At 35.3% G+C, this 21,308-nt stretch overlaps 1 protein-coding gene across 2 annotated transcripts; it reads right to left on the reverse strand.

The window, feature by feature from the left end:
• Positions 1–1,171: 1,171 nt before the first annotated feature.
• LOC116128231 lies at positions 1,172–4,761 on the reverse strand. 2 transcript variants are annotated; one of them, XR_004127734.1, is made up of 5 exons: positions 4,446–4,761; positions 4,237–4,321; positions 3,301–3,468; positions 2,774–3,132; positions 1,172–2,541 (listed from the first exon to the last, which is right to left on the reverse strand). XR_004127734.1 is itself a non-coding variant. In XM_031413953.1 (3 exons), the coding sequence occupies exons 1-3, from the start codon at positions 4,639–4,641 to the stop codon at positions 3,096–3,098; spliced, it is 318 nt and encodes a 105-aa protein (XP_031269813.1). In that variant the 5' UTR covers positions 4,642–4,761; the 3' UTR covers positions 2,696–3,095. The 2 variants fall into 2 exon arrangements, 1 of the variants encoding a protein (XP_031269813.1); XM_031413953.1 differs by lacking the exons at positions 1,172–2,541; positions 3,301–3,468 and having other exon boundaries at positions 2,696–3,132.
• Positions 4,762–21,308: the final 16,547 nt, after the last annotated feature.

Consider the following 21,308-nt stretch of genomic DNA (forward strand, 5'->3'; position numbering starts at 1 on the left):
TAAACCATATTGGTAAATACTAGACTCGATGGTCTAGCACAGCTTAGAGCTATATATTAGTAATATAACATTTATTGATTCATTAAAAGTATAATTGATAACGTATTGGATTTTAAGACTAAATTTGTACTTTAAATAAATCTGCACATTTTTTGAAATTGTAATTATTAAATTGGCTATAGTGACATTTGTCTTTGTAATTAATTATGTAATTTAAATTTAACTTCTTTTACAGCATTAATTTCTGAAAACCCAATGCAATTGTCCATAAATACCAAATGTATACTCAATCTCTATGATCCATTTAGCAAAATCCTCAACCATAGCATTAAGTGATTTATTGGCAAATTAATTAGTAGGGATTAATGGAGGGTTTATTTAATGTTGTTAATTAATCAATAACCACAAGCAAAAAACTGAGATGACTTTCGCCATAAGGCATCTACAGCGGTGTTTGAAGCTGGTAATGGTGATGGGATTAGTGGGTAATTTCATAAAATATTGGCATTGAATTTGAAATTTACAATATTTTATGATAGAAACCTGGCAAGGGAAAAATCAATACTCACAAGGATTCTGCCAACATAAGTACATGACAGCCACATTGATTTAAGGAAAAGGTTTTATTTCTTTCGAAACCCAAAAACAAATTATTATTTTATGGATTAAGCAAGTATTTTTTTTAAGCATGTAATATCTTGATTATATTAATTATTTCTTTATTTTCCAATCGCCTAAGAGGGACAAAAGAAACATCTTTTTTTTTTAACAATTTCTAATTTCTGGTAGACCACTCAATAGGATTCGAACCCAAATGAAAAACGAATGGATTTGTAGGTTTCCCAAGAAATTCTTCTATTTCTTCTTGAAGGAGACGCTTCATCTACCTTTTGCATCCCTTAAATAGCAGGACATTGAACAATATCTAGAAAAGCATTTAGGATACAAAAAGTCCTAATGTAGAGTTAAAATGCATCAGTTTCTATAGGATATTTAACCCAGATTAGGCTGAACCAATAAATCCTGAAAGTTCACTGAAATTTGCATTATAGTATTAATTAAACCAAACTAATATAATTAAATAATTAAAGAACAATTATACCAAAGAAACCCCATAAAATCCTGATGTCAGAAGAAGTCCAAACTGAGGCATTGTAGTGCATCAGAGTAAATATGAAACGTAAAATTCCAATAAACTCCCCAATTCAACTCCATGAATTAATTGCTTCGAATATTTCCAGATACCCAAAACTTCCCATATTGATTTGTTAATGAACTAGATTCTCCCCATTAATGACCTAAAATTTGAACTCCATTAACAACTTCCTATAAACAGAAGGATTCAGACCCATGAATCAACCTTATATAAGCACTAGCTTTAACAAAACTCTTGAGTACTTGTTAACAGAATTTAGTAGCTAAACCATGAAAGCAAGCAGAAAAATTCCTATGCAAAAACGTGAAACTAGAGTCAAAGGGCTGTTAGTTTCTCAAAAAGGCGTTATGGGTTGTTCAGCAAAGCTGCAGAATCGTGCATGCTTTCTGGAGCTCAAATTGCCATGGTGTTTTCTTCGCCTTGTTCAAAAGAAAGCATGTTCTCTTTTGGACACCCTTCTGTTGATTCAGTATTTGATGCTTTTCTTCGCAATCGTGTTCCTGAGCCGGTGGATAATGAAATTATAAGGTCATCTCTTTCTGTTTATAATGAAATCAAGGCATTTGAGAAAGAACCTGGGACTAGAGAGAAAATTGATGGGTTCTTGAAGGATTTTGAAGACTTGGAAAAGAGTTTTGAGTCCATTGATGAGTTGCTTGTTGTTCAAGAAAAGATGGGAAGTTTGAAAAACAGTGCTTTGATGAGGTTGAGTTACTACTTGTGTTCAAAGGTCTTTGCTTCAGGTTTTACTTCTGATGCTACTACAAATTTTGGGAACAATCTTGTTGACAAAATCGATTTTAGCAATGGAATTAGCTCTGCTTTGGCTTCTGAATTTTCCCATCTTGATGAGATTCTGATGAATGCTGATACCAATGTGCAGGAGGGCAAATTAAGTACCATTACCAACTCTGTTTTCAATGGTAATTATACTGGGGAAATTGGAAACAACAGTTTTTACAATGGCAATGCTAATGTTGGAATCAACAATGCTTCAATTTCTAATGTTTTCTATCCTGATGGGAATTGTGTGAGTGGTGATGAAATTAACCACATTAACCAGGAAGCTGAATCTGGGGCTATCACCAAATCTCTTTCCAACCCTGAAATTGATTTTAACCAGGGTGCATCTGAGAATGCTTGCTGAGTATGAAAACGAAGAGTTTCGATTGTACCCTTGTGCCAATACAGATGCAATCAGTCATGCAGATTGTGCTCACCAGAATATCATCACAAATTTTGCTGACGACGCCATGCCCCTTGCAACTGTGAACCAGTTTGGACAGCTACTTTCCTATGATCTCCCTTATTTTCTCCAACAATAGATGATCTGTTTTGAACACTCTGAATCCTGCTTCAGTTTCTTAGTTAAATCTTGCTTCAACCTGAATAAGTTTTGGAGAGTTCTTGATCATTATAGAATTCATGAAACTTAGTATATGCTTCGAAATATTGGTAAATGAATTTCATTATGGATTTGAAAATTTTAAATGCTTTGTGGTAATTCTGTGAATATCAAAGCCTCATAGATTAAGGACAACGCTTTATTTCTTTGAAAACAAAAAGGCAACTGAAGGTAAAATAAAACACTACGGTTTTTCAAGGATGGAAAAAGACCTTGATGTAGAGCTGAAAGGAATCAGTTCCTGTAGGATAACCAAGATCAGCTTGAACCAATAAATCTGAAAGCTCTACAAAATTTCCTTCATAGTTATGGATGGAGTCCACCCCCAGAGAAAGCCACCATGTTAATAAACTATAAATGTAGTCAATGCTATAGACATGATTTACAAGTACATTACATAGCATAAAGAAGAGCTTAAAATCTCGATGTCAAGAAATGATGCACATATATTGCCAAAAGGGTCGACATTATGGTGGAAGAAACCTTCTGGAAACTTGCATATTGGGGGTAGCCTACGGTAGTGTTCACTGAAGTTCAAAGTAACTCGAAAGCAGCCACCTTCCCATGAAGTCTGCAAAATTGGTCAATACTCTTCAAATGATGCAGTAAAATGTGATCAACATAGCATCAACCAAGATTCCAAGTTTCAATGGAAGAGGAAGAAAAAAAAAAACCATCTAATATTGTCTATTAAGCAAATCATGTAATGCATGTTAGCATTTTAGAGACTTTAACCCACCCTTGGGTAGCTCAAGTGGTAGGACGAGCGCTAAGATGTGTGGTTAAGGCGCACTCATGTTCGAATCCCCCTGGCTCCCAAGATTTAAACAGGTGATCATAGCAGTGAGATGATGTATTAGTCACCTACAGGAATTAGTCGAGGTCCGCACAAGTTGACCCGAATAACCTTTTTCAAAAAAGAAAAAAAATTCAAAGACTTTAATCTATAACAAATAGAATTAGATTATTGTATAAACTTGTTTGAGAAAAAAAAAAAATTAAAATCCCAAACACAAGTATAACTCAAAAAGCAAGGGAGACAACCAAATGTAAGATAAATAAAAAAGGGAATTAAACACCAGATGATATCCAACAAAGTGCAGATATTAGAAATTGCAGTATCAATATCAAGCCTTTTAGCCATTTGAGGTTGTTGTAGCTTTTAACATGAACAGTCATAAACACATAGTGTTCGGTAAACTATAATTTTAAAGTTGTTAGGGTTTTAACAACAGCATACAGCCACAAAACAAAATTTTCCATATATTAAACTGCTGGATGAAAAAATTCTTATGTGCTATCATGTTTTTGGAAGAATTATTGGAGCCCCCAAAGATCCTTTTTTATCAACATCCAATGCTCTTAGGAACTACTCAAAACAGCCCTGTCAAGGGAGTTTTAATAATTTTATACCAAAAAATTTCCTATTTAAGAAGGTTTTATTATTTTAATAGTTTCAAAAAATATTATGTGACAATAAAATGCAAAGATTTCCGGGTCCATATAATTTCACAATTTTTTTTCTAAAATTATCTATATATTCACTAAACCCAACTAATATAATTAAACTAAAACAATAACAATCATAATTTAATCACAAATAATAAATAAATTCCAGCCAAATGAATGAACCTAAATTTAAAAGAATTAAATCAATTAATAAATCAACTCTTACCCCAAGCTTTCCGGGAATGATACAGTGCCACACCAACAAATTAGGAGAGCCATATTCCGCTGTTTTTGGCTAGGCCACAAAAACCCTAAAACATGGCATTGAAAACCAACATTTGAAATATAAAAAAAAAGAAAAAAAGAAAAAAAAATTGATGGCAGCAGAAGTGAAAATGGGCATAAAAAGGGAAGAAAAGGGAGAAATGTATATACATGGGGATGGTTCTTGCGCCAGGCTTTTCGTTCTTCTGTAAGACGACCACGCGCTAGTCCGCTTAACATCATGATGAGGATGAAGAAGAACAACAAGAGGAAGTTTGAAATTTGTTTGCAGAGTCATGGTACGGAGTTGTCGTACTTTAGGGTTGAGATTATTCAGGCCTACCAGATTTGGAATCGCAATGGTCATTGATTCTAAGATTCAGAGTTTCAGAATTCAAATTCAGAAAAGAGGGGCTCTAACTGAGACGGTGCAGAAGTAGCACAATAAAGTATGGGAGGCGAACGCGGACGCGAACGCGAAATCCCGATAAACTCCTCAACTAGCGGAAACATCCTTAAATAACGTTTATCAAGGTTGTGAGAAAGCACAGGAGGGTATTTTTGTTATTAGAAAAATACAAATTAACAATTAAATTACTCATAAACTAATGATTAGCATTAAAGGAGAAGAAAAGAAATTGTACCTGCATGTATAACTATTTATTGTAGATTTAGATTGATATTTGATGTTTGAAAATAATAATTAAATTATACAATTTAAATATCAAATAATATCAATATTTTCTTCATTATTATTATGAACTTCCCAAAATGCCCCTAAAAGAAAAAGAAAAACTCAGGTACATATTTTGAGTGATGTTATTTGTCCCCATCTTTCAAATGCATTATAATTTTATCCTTGTATGAAATTACTTTGAAGTCATGTATAGTTTCCATAAGGAAAAAAAAAAAAAAAAAAAATCCCTTTATAAGCTTCAACTCTAGGTTAATACTTGATTTGAAATAAATTTCAAAATTTTAGAAGGTGCATGAAGTAATGGAAATAAAAGTATATCATAAATTGATGAGGATAAAGATTAGAAATAAAATTATAATCATAATTTTGTCAATTTTTTTTTGGTTTTAAATAATTTACCTTTAATAACCATGCAATCAAAAAATTATAGTTTAAATGGCAAGTTGGCAACTATCTACTCCACAGTCCACCCTACAAATTCAAATGTTCTTAATAAAATATACTTTATTATAAACATAATTAAAAATTTGAAACAAAATATGTATTAAAAAAAAAAGAGTAAAAGGGTAATGCTTGAATGAATTGGGGTATTAAAATAAGTTAGAAAAATTTAAAATTCTTAATACATTGTATTTAAAAAAGAAAATGAAAAAAAAAAAAACCCCATATTGGGAGAGAGTTCTCAACAAGGTTTTAAAACCCGATCCGGGGGCAACCCGGCCAAGCCACCGAGGGTCACAGGTTTGACGAGTCGAACGGTTCAACCGGTGGGTCGGACTGTGACGTCAGCAAAAAACAAAAACAAAAATTAAACAAAATGCAGATTTTAACTTTTAACAGTGATAATAAAAAATTATATGTAACAAATATATCCAAATCTGAAATTAAATTAAAACTACAAGTCTACAACATACCAACTTGGATAGAGAAGAGAGTAACTAGAGAGGAAAGTTTAAGAAGGAGAATTTGAATCATCCACAAACTCTCTCCTCACAAAGCATGGTGAAAATTCATCCCTCTTTGAGAATATTATAAAACAAACAAGGGATGTTTTTGCTAGGCATCTTTTCAATTTAACTCACAATTTCTGCAAGGACCGCAACTACGATGACCCAAATCTGGAACACAAAAATAAACTAGAAAAAAATGGAGAAAAGAGAACTAACACTCCAAGTTTGGAATCACGGCCAAATGAAACTAGTCAGAGCAGCCATATCGAAAAGGCAACAACACTACGACCAAAGTAAAATCAGAAAGAGTAAACCAGCATCCCCATCAGAGAGAGAGTGCAAGCTAAAGCTAATTTCGTTGTTTGGTAATGGGTTTTTTTATTTTTCTTCTCTATTGGTGCTGGGGTGCTAGGTATTGTCAAATAAAATTGGGGAAGGGAGAAAACTCAGAAAAGGGTTTTAAGTTTTTAACTTTTAATTTTAAATTATTTTTTTTATATTTTACTGTAGCAGACCCAATTTATACTAGCTGGACTAGTGGTTTAACACAAAAATAAAAAATAAAAAATAAAACAGTCAAACTGCAGGTGGAAGTGGGTCAATTGCTGATTCTCGTTTTTTTATATGAACCGACCCGGTCTAGCCACCGGTTCCTGGTCGAACTGATTCAATCGATGGGGTCAAGCCAGGCGAGGTTTTAAAACCATGGTTCTCAACAAATAAAACTAACAAAATACTCAGGTAGAAAATAAGAAGGAAAGAGATGAAGAAGATGCAGACCTATTGAGGATAAATACATTAGAGGCTTTCCAAGTGGTGGAGCGCCACTAGGATTCAGGGTTGGGTGATAGTAAGCAGAGTCTTGTGACAAAATAATAAAAAAAGGGTACATCTAGGTACAAAAATAAGCAAAAAGCACTAAAATAGCAATCACAAGTCAGTTGATTTACTTCTGGCTTTGGGTGTTTCACTCTCTTTTCTTCTTCCACACTTGTTGTTCTTCGAGGAGGCCCCAAATGACTGAAACAGATGAAAAAGTTCAATTTAAAAAAGAGAACAAAAGAGGTTAAATCCATAAAGTTCAAACCATATACACAAAAATATATCAGAAAGTGAAATTTCTTTACCTTAACATTATTGGGGTCTCACCCTTCTTCTTCATTTTCTCATGAAGTTCCTTCAAATAGAGTAAATAGAACCACTCGATCATATAAGATAAAAAAGTCATTAAACAACGCAGAAAAGATAATTTAATATGAATGGCAAGTATTAAACTTGAGCGTTGTTGCTCACAACCAATAATATAAAAGAAATAAACCACCTACCACCTAAGCAAAGTGTGTAGCAACTAAGGGATCCATCTGACCGTGAAAGCACTCAACAACTAAGCACTCCTGAAATTTGCTCATTGTATGGTCATTCAAGTTGTCCATTGAGGTGTTAGTCATATCGAACTCAAGAAGTTTGAGTGCATAAACCCTGCAATCAATACTACAATATGAGGAAGACATTGCTATTAGAATCAGATTATAGAACAATGGTAATATGTAAGTTTTATATGCAATTTACCTCGCGTCATTAGTCGAAACAGAAACTTGCTTGTGTAGCCACTTTCCTATTAGTAGTTCATCACCTAAGTGCTCAAATATCCCGTTGTCTCGCAAAAGCTGCGGGAACAACTTACACAATGACTGCATCATTGTGTCCAGCTCTCTCTCTCGACAAACACTTCAGTTGCAATCAAGGATCTGCACCAAGCCCTCCTCAAGTAGTCAAACAACGGTTATCCAATGCATTTGCTTGATATTTATGATACAGTATACCCTTGTCACCTTTGCCCACCCGTTGCCATATTTGGGCCTTTCCCCCCTAACATACTGCATCATCCACTCGTCAAACTGATAATCTGCAATGACACCGTCAAACTCCTCTGCGACCATTCTTTTCCACTTGCCTCCTCTTGTTACAACTCTATCATTAGCCTTTTTCATTAATGTCTCACATATACTTACTAGGCTCTGGCCAAAAGAAACATCGGTGATGGCACTTTGCTGATATAAAATATAACCATTTGTACTATGTCGCACCATTATCAGTGTTAATACCTTGTCAAAGTGTTGCATCAAGTCAAAACAAGATGATAAGTGTCTTGGCAAACACAAGCGATCTGTCTAGAAAAAACAGATTTCTTAAGCGATCTATTTTTTCTAAACAGATCACTTTAAGCGATCGCTTAAGCGATCACAGAATACCTCATGGGAAATATAAGAAAAAATAAGGAAAAATACTAAAAAATAACTCACCAAGTCATCAAGCCAATAGCCCATTCTCAACATCTAATCAAACCACTTCCAGGGATAATCCCCGGTCTTGCAGTTGACACAAACGTCACTTCTTTTGTCATTGTAATAGGCATAAAATAATTTTTTTTGTTCCTCATCTATTTGTAACACCCATTTTGAGGTATGTCTTTGATTTATGTTTATTTTGCCCTTAATGTGGTAAATTGGTGCTTGGCTAAGTTTGTATGTTGATATGGTTGTGTGAATGCCCTGAATTTGATAAAGTCTTGGCGAATTTTGGAATTGCAGACTTCACCGCGGCGAAGAAGAAGCGTCGCCACAGCGGCGTATGCTTTGGAATTGTTCGCTGGGGCAAAGAAAAATCTTCGCCGGGGCGATGAGTTGGATAAATTTTCTAGTGAAATTTCTAAAGAATTTTCCTTAGGGGTGAAGTGACCATTCTACCCCTAATTAGCAGGAAAAGTGAGAAGTGAAATGCAAGGAAATTTCAAGGAGAATATATTAGAGTGGGCTTGGATATGTAAAGAATTAAAGGGTAGAGATGAAATTCCCTAAGAAGAGCAAGGACAAAAGGGGAAAAAATGCTTATTTCTCATAAAAAGGTTTTAGCCTTAGAAACCCTCCCATTCTTTACACCACATACACTTCTACTACTCTTCATTTCTCTTAATTCTTCATCCTTTTTGCTAAGGAAATTGAGGGCTTTTGGTTGGATTTTTATAAGGATTTGATCCTAAGCATCAAGAGGTAAGAATTCTTGCTCTAAACATGGGATTAATTTGTATACATGTTGAATTCTTATTAAGTTTATGCTTAGGGTTTAAGAGGAAGAACAAGACAAACAAGGATAAAGAACTTTTGTGCAAGTCTTCAAGCATAAAGTAAGTAAATCCAACCCAAGTTAAGGTTTAAGCAATCAAATGATTGATATGCATGCTTATGTTTATGAGCTTGAGATTGATTATTGAGAATGATATTATTGATGAGTTAATGGCTTTGGATGAGAAGTAGAAATGAAGTTGTGGTAACCAAGTGAAGTTTGGTTACAATTAGAAAGAATTTAAGTGGAATATTTGAAGTGTTTTTTCTTGGCCATGTTTAGATTTATTGTGGAGGAGTTTTGCTCCATGAATGGATGGTTAAAGAAAGAAGTAGAGATGTATCAAAAATAGAATTAAAGTATGCATGCATGATGTTTGATGAAATGCCTAAGAGAAGCTTGTGCATAAGTAGAGAAACTTATTTCTGTGCAACATAGCATATTTGCATTGCATAATTGCACTTAAGAAAGAAACATAAGCATGAGCCATCCATATACATATATTTACATATGTATGAGAACTTAAAGAAAGAATAAAGAATTTTAAGAATAAAGAGAAAGAAAGAAAAGCACTAAAGAATTAAAGAAAGAAAAAGTGCTAAAGAAGAGAAAAAAATAGGTTGTTGTGATGGGGAACCCGTGAGTGCTAAGAAGAATAAATTCTCACATACACGCCACCTTAATCGAGTGGCACTGTACAGAATAATATATGTTTAGTAAGGAAAATTTTTGGGCCCATCTATTTTTCATTTGCTATATGTATACTTTTATCATAGTATATTTTCTAAGTAACTAGTAGAAAGAAGTTATTACACTATTGGCGTAAACAAATCAACCTTTAAATCCTTCAATTTAACTTCCCTACTTCCTCCGGCTTCCTCCTTATCATCCTCTTTCGCTTCTCCATTTCACATGCTTGCTCTTTCAGCTTTCTCTTTTCTTAGGTTGCACTTCAACCATTTCCAAAACCCCATCAAGTTTCTCCTCCACCATTTGCATCCTCTCTTCCATTTTATCAACTTTCTCACAAACGGTGGTGCTGAAACTATCAAACTTGCGGTGTAGGCCGTTTATGAGGTCAACCAACTCATTTTGGGGATGCCTTGGCAAATCGGTACTTGTTGTACAAGTTTGCCAATTGGGAGGAGGCATACAAACCTGAGTATCCATGTCTTCGTCCTTATCCATCCTAGCTACTATAGCTTCAGCCTCAAATACATGCTCGAAAAACGGCCCTATAGCTGCAATCAAATGCGTGACTCCTTCTAGGTCTCGCGTTAGGCAGTCTATCCTCTAATTAGAAGCATCGTCTAATGGTACGAATGATGTAACATAATCCATGACCAATTCACCCCTAGTAAGAGTGATGAACGGATGGACGACTCCTTACAATAAGAAAAAAAATCAATCAAATTTACAAAATCATTTAATCTATTAATCAACATATCTCTTAAGCGATATTTAAAAATAAGTACATATTCAAAAGACAAATCCTTTAATCTTACCTGAGCCACTTGAATTTCCACTTCAATTTTGTCATAGTCCCAATGGGCACTCTTCTCGGTGTGCCACTGAAACATCCTAGGAAATTGCAATGGCTCCTCCCCCCCTTAACTAGGATAGGGATAGTCTTATACAACCAAGCCTACATTGTAAAAATAAAACAAAACCAAAAAAAATCCATATCAGATTTAAAACAAATATAATACCAAAAAAAAAAAAATTAACTAAAACCTATTAATATTTACCTGCATTGCCTATGGAAAGCCAAACAAATTGTAAGTGCTCGCTTTATCCTTCTCGACATATTGGCGGTGTTTTATCGCCATATCTTTTTCTCACAGGGAATCAATGGTTAACTGGAATGATAACCTTCCCTACTGATAAGAATTAAAGAACTCCTCATTACTTGCAAATCGCACCTAGTCGAGATTAACAACTTTCGTTGAGTCACAAGCCATAAGGATGGAATGCACGAACCATATCAAGCAAATTCTAAACTTCTCTGAACAGGTATAATTATTGCCTTCAACTTCTAACCTCTCCTCTAAATCATGCGCTAAAACAGACTACTGCCCCACCAAAACCTTTTGAACAAAAGTTTCAACTGTCTTGCTCTTCTTTACCCTCTCTTCCACTTTTGCTTCTAGAAATGGCCCACAATTTAGGTTTGTCATCAAGCAAAATTTCATCATCCCAAAACTCACTAGCTTCCCATCCACCACAAACCACATTTCATTTCTTTTTTTGCATCTAATAGAGTGCAGCAAAAGATAATGTGCAACCTGCCCCCAGAAGCTCCTATTCCAATTTTTGCCTAACTCCACAAAATCACCCTAACAATCAACACCAATCAAATATCTCCAAATTGGCACCAACAACCAATATATTCATAAAATATAAAGAAATATTACATGTTCTTCCTCTTCTTCCACCTCCTCATCGGAATTTGCACCGACATCATCGTCTTCAGATCCAATTTAGGTGCCCATCGTCTCTTCTTCTGCCAGCGAGGTGTCCTCTACCGGTGGAGCAACTTCTGGCAATTTGGAGATGGGCTGGGTTTTGCTCGGATTGTTTGTTAATCTTTGTCATTTTTTGTTTGTAACTAACAAGGGAATGTCTTCAATGCAAAGAGCAAAAGATTTCAATAATGTTGAAAAAGGGAAGAAAATTCATAGAGAATGTCAGCTTCAATCTCGGGTTTTTGGCTCTCTATCACTGGGATTAGGGCTGTTCAACGAGGCGAGCCGCTCGCGAGCCGACTCGACTCGGCTCGGCTCTAGTACGGCTCGTTAACGGTTCGTCTGAAATCGAGCCGACTCGGCTCGATTCATGAGAAAACACGAGTCGAGTTCGAGCCTGTCTCGACTCGGCTCGTTAGGCTCGCGAGCCGAGTCAGGCTCGAATTATTAGGGGCGTTTTAAGGGTTTTATTAAGTATAAGGGGTTAAACTAAAATTTTTAAAATAAAAAGTTTATAAAAATGACAAAGAACACCCCATGTTAAAATCCCTAAAAATGCGACTAAAATTCTTTCTCCTCAAACTAAACTAAACCAAACCATTTTAGGCAGTCGGCGTCAGATTTGGTGGAGAGTGTAGGGAACAAGGAAAAAAAAAAGGAGGAAAGAAATCAAAGTTGGTGGAGACCGGGGAGTGCCGGGGAAACAAGGAGAAAGAATGAAAGGAAGAAAGAGAAAATAAGAAAAAAATAAAGAAAGAGAAAATAGGAGCAACAGGCGTCATGAGAGAAGAGAGAAAATAAGAGAAAGCAAATAGAAATAAGAAGAGGATGAGAATATCTTCAGAGTTGTGGAGACTGCAGAGAGCAAGGGAAACAGGGAGAAAGGGAAAAAAAAACAAAGAAGAGAGAAACGTGAACCATTGCCGTTGAGTCTGGAGAGAGAAAAGAAGGCAAATCAATAATTTAGAGGAAAGAAGTGAAAGAGAGTAATAAATGAGAGAGAGAGAGAGAGAGAAAAGAAGAGTAATAAATGAGGGAGGAGAAAAGCTGACCGAATTTTGAAAAAAAAAAAAATTGTTTACTTGGTTTGCGAGCTGGCTTGTGCCCAAATTTTTGCAAAAAAAATTGAATAAAAAAATAAAATTATTTGGAGATGGCTAGCGAGCCGGCTCGAACTCGGCTCGATAAACCGGCTCGCGAGCCGACTCGAAATATACTAAATCTATTATCGAGCCGAGTCGAGCCATATAATTTTTGACTCGGCTCGACTCGGTCTCGGCTCGTTTACTTTTTCTCTCTCACGAGCCGAGCTCGATAAGCCGAAAACTCGGCTCGGCTCGGCTCGATAACACCCCTAACTGGGATTTTCTTTTGCCTTCACAATATTCAAATTCAACTTCTCTTTATTCTACTTTTACCCATAAACATTTAAATCCTTGCACTCTAACCCTTTTTGCTGCTTTAATTACACTTAAATGTGCTGCGTCAGTTTTTCAAACTTAAAAAAAAATTGAAAAACATTTTCAAGGTTATATTCCAAAATGCAAACTTGAGAAGGCATAAGGGTTAAATTTCCTCAATTCCACCAAAATGAATGAACCTAAATTTAAAAGAATTAAATCAATATATAAATCAACTCTCACCCCAAGCTTGCCAGGAAAGATACAATGCCACACCAACAAATTAGGCGACCCATCTTCCACTATTTTTGTTTTGGCCACAAAACCCTAAAACATGACATTGAAAACCAACATTTGATATATTAAAAAAAAAAAAAAAAACATTAAAATTGATGGCAACAGAAGTGAAAACGGGCATAAAAATAGAAGAAAATGGAGAAATGTATATACATGGGGATGTTTCTTATGCCAGACTTTTTGTTCTTCTGTTAAGAAAACCACGTGCTAGTCTGCTTAACATCATGATGAGGATGAAGAAGAACAAGAAGAGGAAGTTTGAAATTTGTATGCAGAGTAATGGTATGGAGTTGTTGTATTTTAAGGTTGAGATTGTTGAGGCCTAACGGATTTGGAATCACAATCATCATTGATTCAAAGATTCAGAGTTTTAGAATTCAAATTAAAAAAAAAAAAAAAAGGGAGTATTATGGGAGGAAATTTAACTGGCCAGACCTCCCAAGTTTGCATTTAAAAAAATGACCCTGAAAATATTTTGCAATTTTTTTAATTTAGAAAAACTGACGTGGCACACTTAGGATTCATTAAACATGTAAAACGGGTTAAACTGAAAAGATTTAAACATATATGGGTAATATTATAATTAACGAAAGTTTGTTTAAAATTTGAAAATTAAAAATGACCCCCACCCTTCAAAATCACTTAAGTGAGCCAAATACCCACAAAATGACTGACGAACACCTTTGATTTCTCTGCCATTTCTAGCAACGAAAGTGCCCTATTTCCAACAAATATTCAATCCTAAAGCTTCCTTACGCAAAATCATGGCTGATATTCACAAAGAGGAGGAAAACTCAACCCCACTCCAAATCCTAGACTTCGGTGGTGGCAGCAGTTCAAAGGCTATCAAATAAGACGTACTAGAGGATCATCCGATGAGTGAAGGTGGTCCAGAGGCAGAAGAGACAACGACAGCATAAGAACAGAGAGAAGAATCGGAAAATGGTTCTGAAAAGGGGGATGTCAACAAGAACTCGGGCAAGGAGGAGGATGCTAGTGAAGAAATGGTACTTTTTTTACTTGTTGTTTTGAATTTGATGAGAAATTTGATTGATTTGTACAAATTTGGGGGATATGTAGTTGGTTTTATTGTTATGGTGGTTGTGACGTTTTGTCGAGTAGTTGGCGAGCATCGGGGGAGTGGCTTTGATTGGGTTCGAAAGGATGGGCGAAGGCAAGGGAGGCCGTAAGGAGGTTGTTTGTGGGAGGTTTGAGGGTTGGGGATGGCAGGAGGTGGCGGAATAGGGGGCTGCTTCAACCCTCCAACCTCATGGAACCTGCCACAACAGCCTCTGTAGGGCTTGGATTGGCTTCCCCGGTCCTCTTGAGGCCAAAAACATCCACGCCCTGATACTCTCGAAGCCCATGTCCCCCAAATTGGCTGGAAGGATTTCCTAATTTGATAGACGTCCGATACAAGGCAAGGTTGGTGGCGAAAGGCTATGCTCAGAAGGAAGGAATAGATTACAATGAGGTATTTTCTCCAGTTTTAAAGCATTCTTCCATTAGAATTTTGCTGGCCTTGGTAGCTCAAATGAATCTTAAACTAGTTCAACTTGATGTGAAAACCGCGTTTCTACACAGTGATTTGGAAGAGGAAATCTATATGACTCAGACAGAAGGATTCTGGATTATTGGGAAAGAAGATTTGGTTTGTAAACTAAAAAGATCGTTTTATGGTTTGAAACAATCTCCGAGGTAGTGTTACAAGCGATTTGATAGGTTTATGATGGGTCAGAAGTACACAAGAAGCAAATTTGACAACTGTGTGTATTTTCAAAGGCTACAAAGTGATACTCTCATTTATCTACTCTTATATGTTGATGATATGTTGATAGCTTCAAAGAATGTAGAAGAAATTGAGAAGTTAAAGGCTCAAATAATAAAGAATTTGAGATAAAGGATTTAGGGGAAGCCAAGAAGATTCTCGGTATGGAGATAATTAGAGACAAAGGAAATTGCAAAGTTAGTTTGACACAAAAGCAGTATCTAAAGAAGGTCTTACAACGTTTTGGCATAACTGAAAGGACAAAACCTGTAAGTACTCCACTTGCTCCTCATATAAAGCTTAGTGCATCACTATCTCCAAGTACAAATGAAGAACAAGAGTATATGTCAAAGGTTCCGTATTCAAATGTGGTAGGTAGCTTGATGTATGCAATGGTGTGTACTAAGCCCGACATTTCACATGCAGTTCGAATTGTGAGCAGGTATATGCATGATCCTGATAAAGGACATTGGCAAGCTGTGAAGTGGATTTTACGGTACATTATAGGTACTGTAAACATTGGTTTGGTTTTTGAATGGGATGAAAATTTTAGTCAATTTGCTATTGGCTATGTTGATTCTGATTATGCTGGTGATTTGGATAAGCGTCGATCAACTATTGGATATGTATTTACTCTTGCTAGAGCACCAGTAAGTTAGAAATCTTCTTTGCAGTCTACCGTTGCTTTGTCTACTATAGAGGCAAAATATATGGTAGTTACAAAGGCTGTAAAATAAGCTATTTGGTTACAAGGGCTATTGGATGAATTGAAAATTAGTCAAAAGAAGATCACTATCTATTCTAATAGTCAGAGTGCTATTCACTTAGCAAAGAATCCAGTATTCCACATTCGCACCAAGCATATAGATGTTCGTTACCACTTTGTGGGGAAATCATTAATGAAGGAAGAATCTCATTAGAGAAGATTTACAGATATTTTAACGAAAGTAGTGACAATGATCAAGTTCAATCACGGTTTGAACTTGATCAACATACTACAAGTTTGACTGCGCCATTTGGCGCATTTGAAAGTATTGCAAAATTTGTTAGAAGAATAAAAAACTTTGAAGGTTTGCTAATTCGCCAAGGTGAAGATTTGTTGGAAAAATGGCTTATTTAGCAAAATCTCATATGGGGTAGAAGTAAAAATTGAGAAACGTTTAGGGACTTATATGAAATAGGCCAAAGGTTAGTATATCCCACATTGCTTAGGAATGAAAGTGAGGAACTTTTGGGGCCTATATATTAGGATCCAAGCCATGGTTATAAACATCCCAAATTGTATTTCCATTACACCCCTCTTGTATAGAGTTCTTTCATTAAGGACCCTTTAATTGAAAAGTTTTGTTGTATCTCCCATTTGTTTTGGGTAACTATTTTTATGCCCGTATAGTTTGGGTATTTGTAGTATTGTCCAAAAAGTTTGTAATATTCTTTGGAGATAATAGAGTTTTCTTTTGCAGCGCCTGAGGACGTAGGTTATAATACCGAACCTCGTTAATTCCTGGTATTCTTTATTTTTGCATTTATTTTGTCCATTTATTTCTGCTTTAGTAGTTGTTATTATTATATTTAAATAGCTAGTATTGAGTTTATGTTTCCGTTGCATAACACTACTTTCATGCATTGACCTTCAGTTTTCCAAATATTAGGAGTATCAGAGAGAAAGTAAGAAAACCTTTTTTTTTTTTTTTTTTTTTTAAAGATAGATAATGAATAGGAAAACAGAAATTGAAGGTTACTACATTTGTCTTTCTCGACCTGCATACAGATTATCATGTCTGTTTCTGGCTTTCCATGTATTTCCATGGGTGCGCCACTTGATATAGAGCAAAATAATGAAAAACTAACACAAATGAAGGCATGTATACCCTACACAACTGTGAAAGCGTTAAATGCGAATAAACATTATATCAAAACAATCAGCTGGACTCAAATATACTTTTTATAAAGGGTTATATCTGCAGAAAGTTAAGTGACTACGCAAATATGGGTGCTATCTGTGACTGAGGGGCTGGCTTTACTTCTTGTTCAATGGATCGACTGTTTTGGGAAAGCCACTGCAAAGCAGTAGTGCTCTTTGAAATCCCTATATGTAGATTGCGTGTATGGCTTTAAATAGTAAATTAACACTGGTGCAGACGTCAAAGTTCCCCAATTAGTGGACACCAGCGAGTTGTTGAGATTAAAAACTTGAATAGTACTCTTTTCTGATACTTATTATTTTCGACTAACTCTTGACATGCACTCCAAATGAAATTCTTTCCACTATCTGTATTGGAATTTGCATCACATAATACTGTAGACGGACTCTAGCTTGAAGTGTAGAAGACAACAATAAAATAATTTAATGTGCTTTATGAATACGTAGTTACAAAAACAAGTGAAAGGTCAGAAATTAAAATTAAAACATATGAAATCGACTTTATATATTTACACATACTAATAATATATATATCTGGTTATCCCAACAAAAAATCAAGGAGATTAATATCAATTTAATCAATAGATGAAAAAGTATGATATATACAGTAATAAATGTTATGCATGTTAGCACCTTTCACTTAATAATCAAAATGTTTCAATCAATGATCGATATTATTCAATGAATATTAGAATTTCGGTATCAGTATGATTTTTGGCATCTTGTTTTAGCATTGATATTTCTTGTTCAAATTATTATCCATTTTTAGGTATTTCTAGAAGTCCTATAAATAGATGATATATTTACATTTTCAACCAATTTCGATTTTCTTTGCTATATTAGCTGGATTGTTCTCTATAAGGCTTGTCAATTAACAGTAGATATTTCATGTCCAGTCTGTTTTTCATTTTTGGGTGTTATTGAATCCCTATAAATAATTGAATATAGAGCAGCATCAATGTATTAAGTTCATTAGCCCTAAAACCAATCTAGCCATCTAACATGGCTTTCCGAGAACTACATTTCTCATTTTTGCCTTACAATGTGTTCTCACTGTGTGTTTGGATGCTAGGGAACTCTTGAGCAGCGAACCAATCATCGTATTTTAGATCTGGTCCAAGCACTGTGGATCTGGTCATAACTTCCCGACGCCACCACCGCCACCAACAGCTAAATCATCGTGTTTTGAGATCTGGTCCAAGCAATCGTGGAGTACATGACATCACGCGCCCACCAACAGAGCTGATCATCTGTTTTGAGATCCGGTCCAAGCAATCGTGGAGTACATGACATCACGCCGCCCCGCCGCAAGTACAGTCTTTCCATCGGATTAGTCTAGACCTGATTGAGCTGGCCATGCATGGAGGCAATTAGGGAATGGCATCATTTATATTCTTCCCATGCAATTTCAAATTAGCTTTACATGATATAGCATAACATGTATGCAGTGCATGAATTGTTTCGAAAATGGCACTTTTATATATAATGTTGACCACCTCCCTTTTCCCACCAATAATTAAATAAAATTTATCATTTATATATATTATATATGGTTATATGTATGCTTTAGTTTTCAACTTTCAATGTTAGAGTCATCCGTGAAATATTTGCAATGAGGGTGCTTAATAGGGTTCGAATTTTAGTTGTTACTAATAATAAGAGTGTACTGGTTTGAAATTTATCAAAACTATAAAATGTTAAAAATAATTACTGCAAATAATTATCTCAGATTTTCAGCATCGGGTCTACATCGGCATATACAGGCGTAATTCAGCAGAATTCTATGAGTTAACATTAGAAACAAGCTTTTCCCAATTTATATATAATATCTTGTTCAAAATAACTTTAAAATTTGTTGGAGAGAGAGTTGTAGGTTACTCACTTTAGTGAATGGTTACCATTTTAAGTGCAGCGGAAAATATACTAAGTTTTAAGACATTTCCAATTTAACCACATCAAACACAAGTGGAAAATAAAGTACACAGCCATATACATGGTTCGCTAAATCCACTTTTAGCCTCATCCATGGATTGTCCAGATCAAAGCAATCTACTAAGTTAAAAACACATTACAAGATAATGTTCAAAGTTGATCTAAGATACAGTAAAAGAACTCATTCTCAACTTCACCATTTGACCACACTTGAATCCTAACGTGTAGCAACTCCTTGGACCTCTTCACACCGAAATACACCTGAGAACAGCTTGTGAACCACCAAGCTTTAAGCATCGGTGCACTGTCAACATGCAAAGGAACCATGTTCCAAGGGCCATAAGTCTATGTTTGATATGGTGAGGTTTTGGCACAAAATGAATGAACCATGACATAAGAGAAAGAATCTCTAGAAAATTCAGAGTATAATGAATAAAAGATCAAAATGTTAGATTCAAAGACGCAAGATGAGATGATATATAGTGAAGGCTTTTGCTCAACACATATATGCCACATCAGCCAACAAGGGGCTGACCCATGTTTGTCCAAATAAGAAAAATATTCATTTTTTTGGTTTGGACCACAAAACATACGGGAAAAGAAACTTTTTCCCTAGGGCCACTAAGGATACTAGACACATGTAAAAAGTCCTAAAAGGTGAGAAATAAAGATAACATATTTTTTTTTTTCACTTTATCGACATGCAATTGTGTTGGGTTGCAAATGTCTGAAGCGAGAGTAAGCATAAATTTGTGCACAAACACTCGAAATGAAAAAGCAAGACTAAGTTTGGAAACCAGTGTGCACGCAGACTGATATGCACACACACGACAAAGGAAACAAGTCAAATCATAAGATTGACAACCAGTGTACACAAACTATTGTGCACACATAATTCATAAGTTTGATAAATATAAATATCCACAAAATTCATTATTTTTTGTATTGTGAATTAACGACATTATAAACGATAATGTGCGAGGACTATACAAGGGACAAACGTCGAAGCTTTATAATAGAGAAATGGCAACATCATTAGATTTTTAAAAGCTGGTTAAAATTAGAGAATACAGGATCCTTATCTTCAAAGAGACATCATATAGCAATTTTTTTTCGCCATACTGATTTAAACCAAACTGCGCATTCAAGTTGGGCTCCTACACAAAGAAAAAGATTCACGCATTCGAATAGTCAGAGGACAAAATTTTGGTTTGATAATTAATTCTTTGCCTTTGTCTCTTTCTATAATAGACAATCTTCCAGGGTACTCAGATTGTTAAGTAGTGGATATACCTGTGTCTAAGGAAACTTCTGTATTGGCAGAGCAAATTAGTAGTGCTGTGCTAGTATGCCTCGTTTCACTCAATATTCAAACATATTTGATCAATTTTGGTCTCTGAATTTGATTTGGAATTTGTTCCATATAACATACAGCTAGGCTTTTAGCATCCATATTTCTTGTACAAATTATTTTCGATCTTTAGTTATTTTTTAATCCTATAATTAGTCAATATATTGATATTTTAACACCAGTTAGAATTTTGTTTGCTAAATTAACTAGATCTTCACATCTTGTTTACTACAATAGTGTAGTCAATTCATAATAGATAATTCTTGGATGCGTTTGGTCAGGGAATGTTAGATTACGAATCTTATGTTATCTTGAAGATACTAAGATCTTTAGAAATGTGTTTGGTTAGTGGTGGGTATGTTATATTAATATGTTGGTTAGGGGAATAAATTGGTGGGTATGATTTAAATTACTAATTTCCCTCTTTTTAAATATTAATATTATATTATTTTTTTTTTATATTTTTATAATTTTTTTAACCCCAATATTTCAGATTAGCTAAAAGCCCCTGCTATATAAACTTTAATTTATGAAAAATCACCCCACCATTGACGCACCTGCGCCACCACAAACCACCACCGAAGTCGCTGAAAGTCGCCATGAGTAGCTCACCGTGACCGCAGGCTTCGCTATGGCCGTTTCTGCCATATTGATGGCCGAAAAAAGGCCATATCAGGCCAGATCTTGGTGGAAATGGCAAATCTATTCCAGGCAGAATAACGAAATGGAAGATCTGGCCGTCAACAACAGATGGCCTGATATGCCATTTTAGCATCAATATGGCCAAAAACAGCCATATTAAAGCTTCGAGCCTCCCAGCGACTCTCGGTCATTTTAGGGACTCGGCGATTTCCAACGGCGGTCATGTGGTTGGCCGCTATGGCGGTGATGGTAGGTGGCAGTGGTGATCTTAAATATAAGGGCATTATTGCCAAAAACTTAATTAAACAAGGGTAAAATTGAAAGTATATTAATGTAAATTGATTTTAAAACAGGGGCATTATTGTCCAAAACTTTGAAATAAGGGATAGAACTGTAACAAAAATAAGATTACCTTGATAATCTTAAATACCTAAGAAAAAGGAGGTAATCAGATTACTCTAATATTACCAACAGTAACAACTTGG

The sequence above is a fragment of the Pistacia vera genome, unplaced genomic scaffold (assembly GCF_008641045.1).
Source record: "Pistacia vera cultivar Batoury unplaced genomic scaffold, PisVer_v2 Contig198, whole genome shotgun sequence".
NCBI classification, from domain to species: domain Eukaryota; kingdom Viridiplantae; phylum Streptophyta; class Magnoliopsida; order Sapindales; family Anacardiaceae; genus Pistacia; species Pistacia vera.

What these genes read in the sequence shown, in the direction of transcription:
- LOC116128231 (XM_031413953.1), bottom strand. Translation starts at nt 4,641, where the DNA reads ATGACCATTGCGATTCCAAATCTGGTAGGCCTGAATAATCTCAACCCT. An exon ending in GGCGCAAGAACCATCCCCAT is followed by an intron (nt 4,322 to 4,445) that starts GTATATACATTT and finishes GCCATGTTTTAG; the next exon opens with GGTTTTTGTGGCCTAGCCAA. An exon ending in TCATTCCCGGAAAGCTTGGG is followed by an intron (nt 3,133 to 4,236) that starts GTAAGAGTTGAT and finishes CCAATTTTGCAG; the next exon opens with ACTTCATGGGAAGGTGGCTG.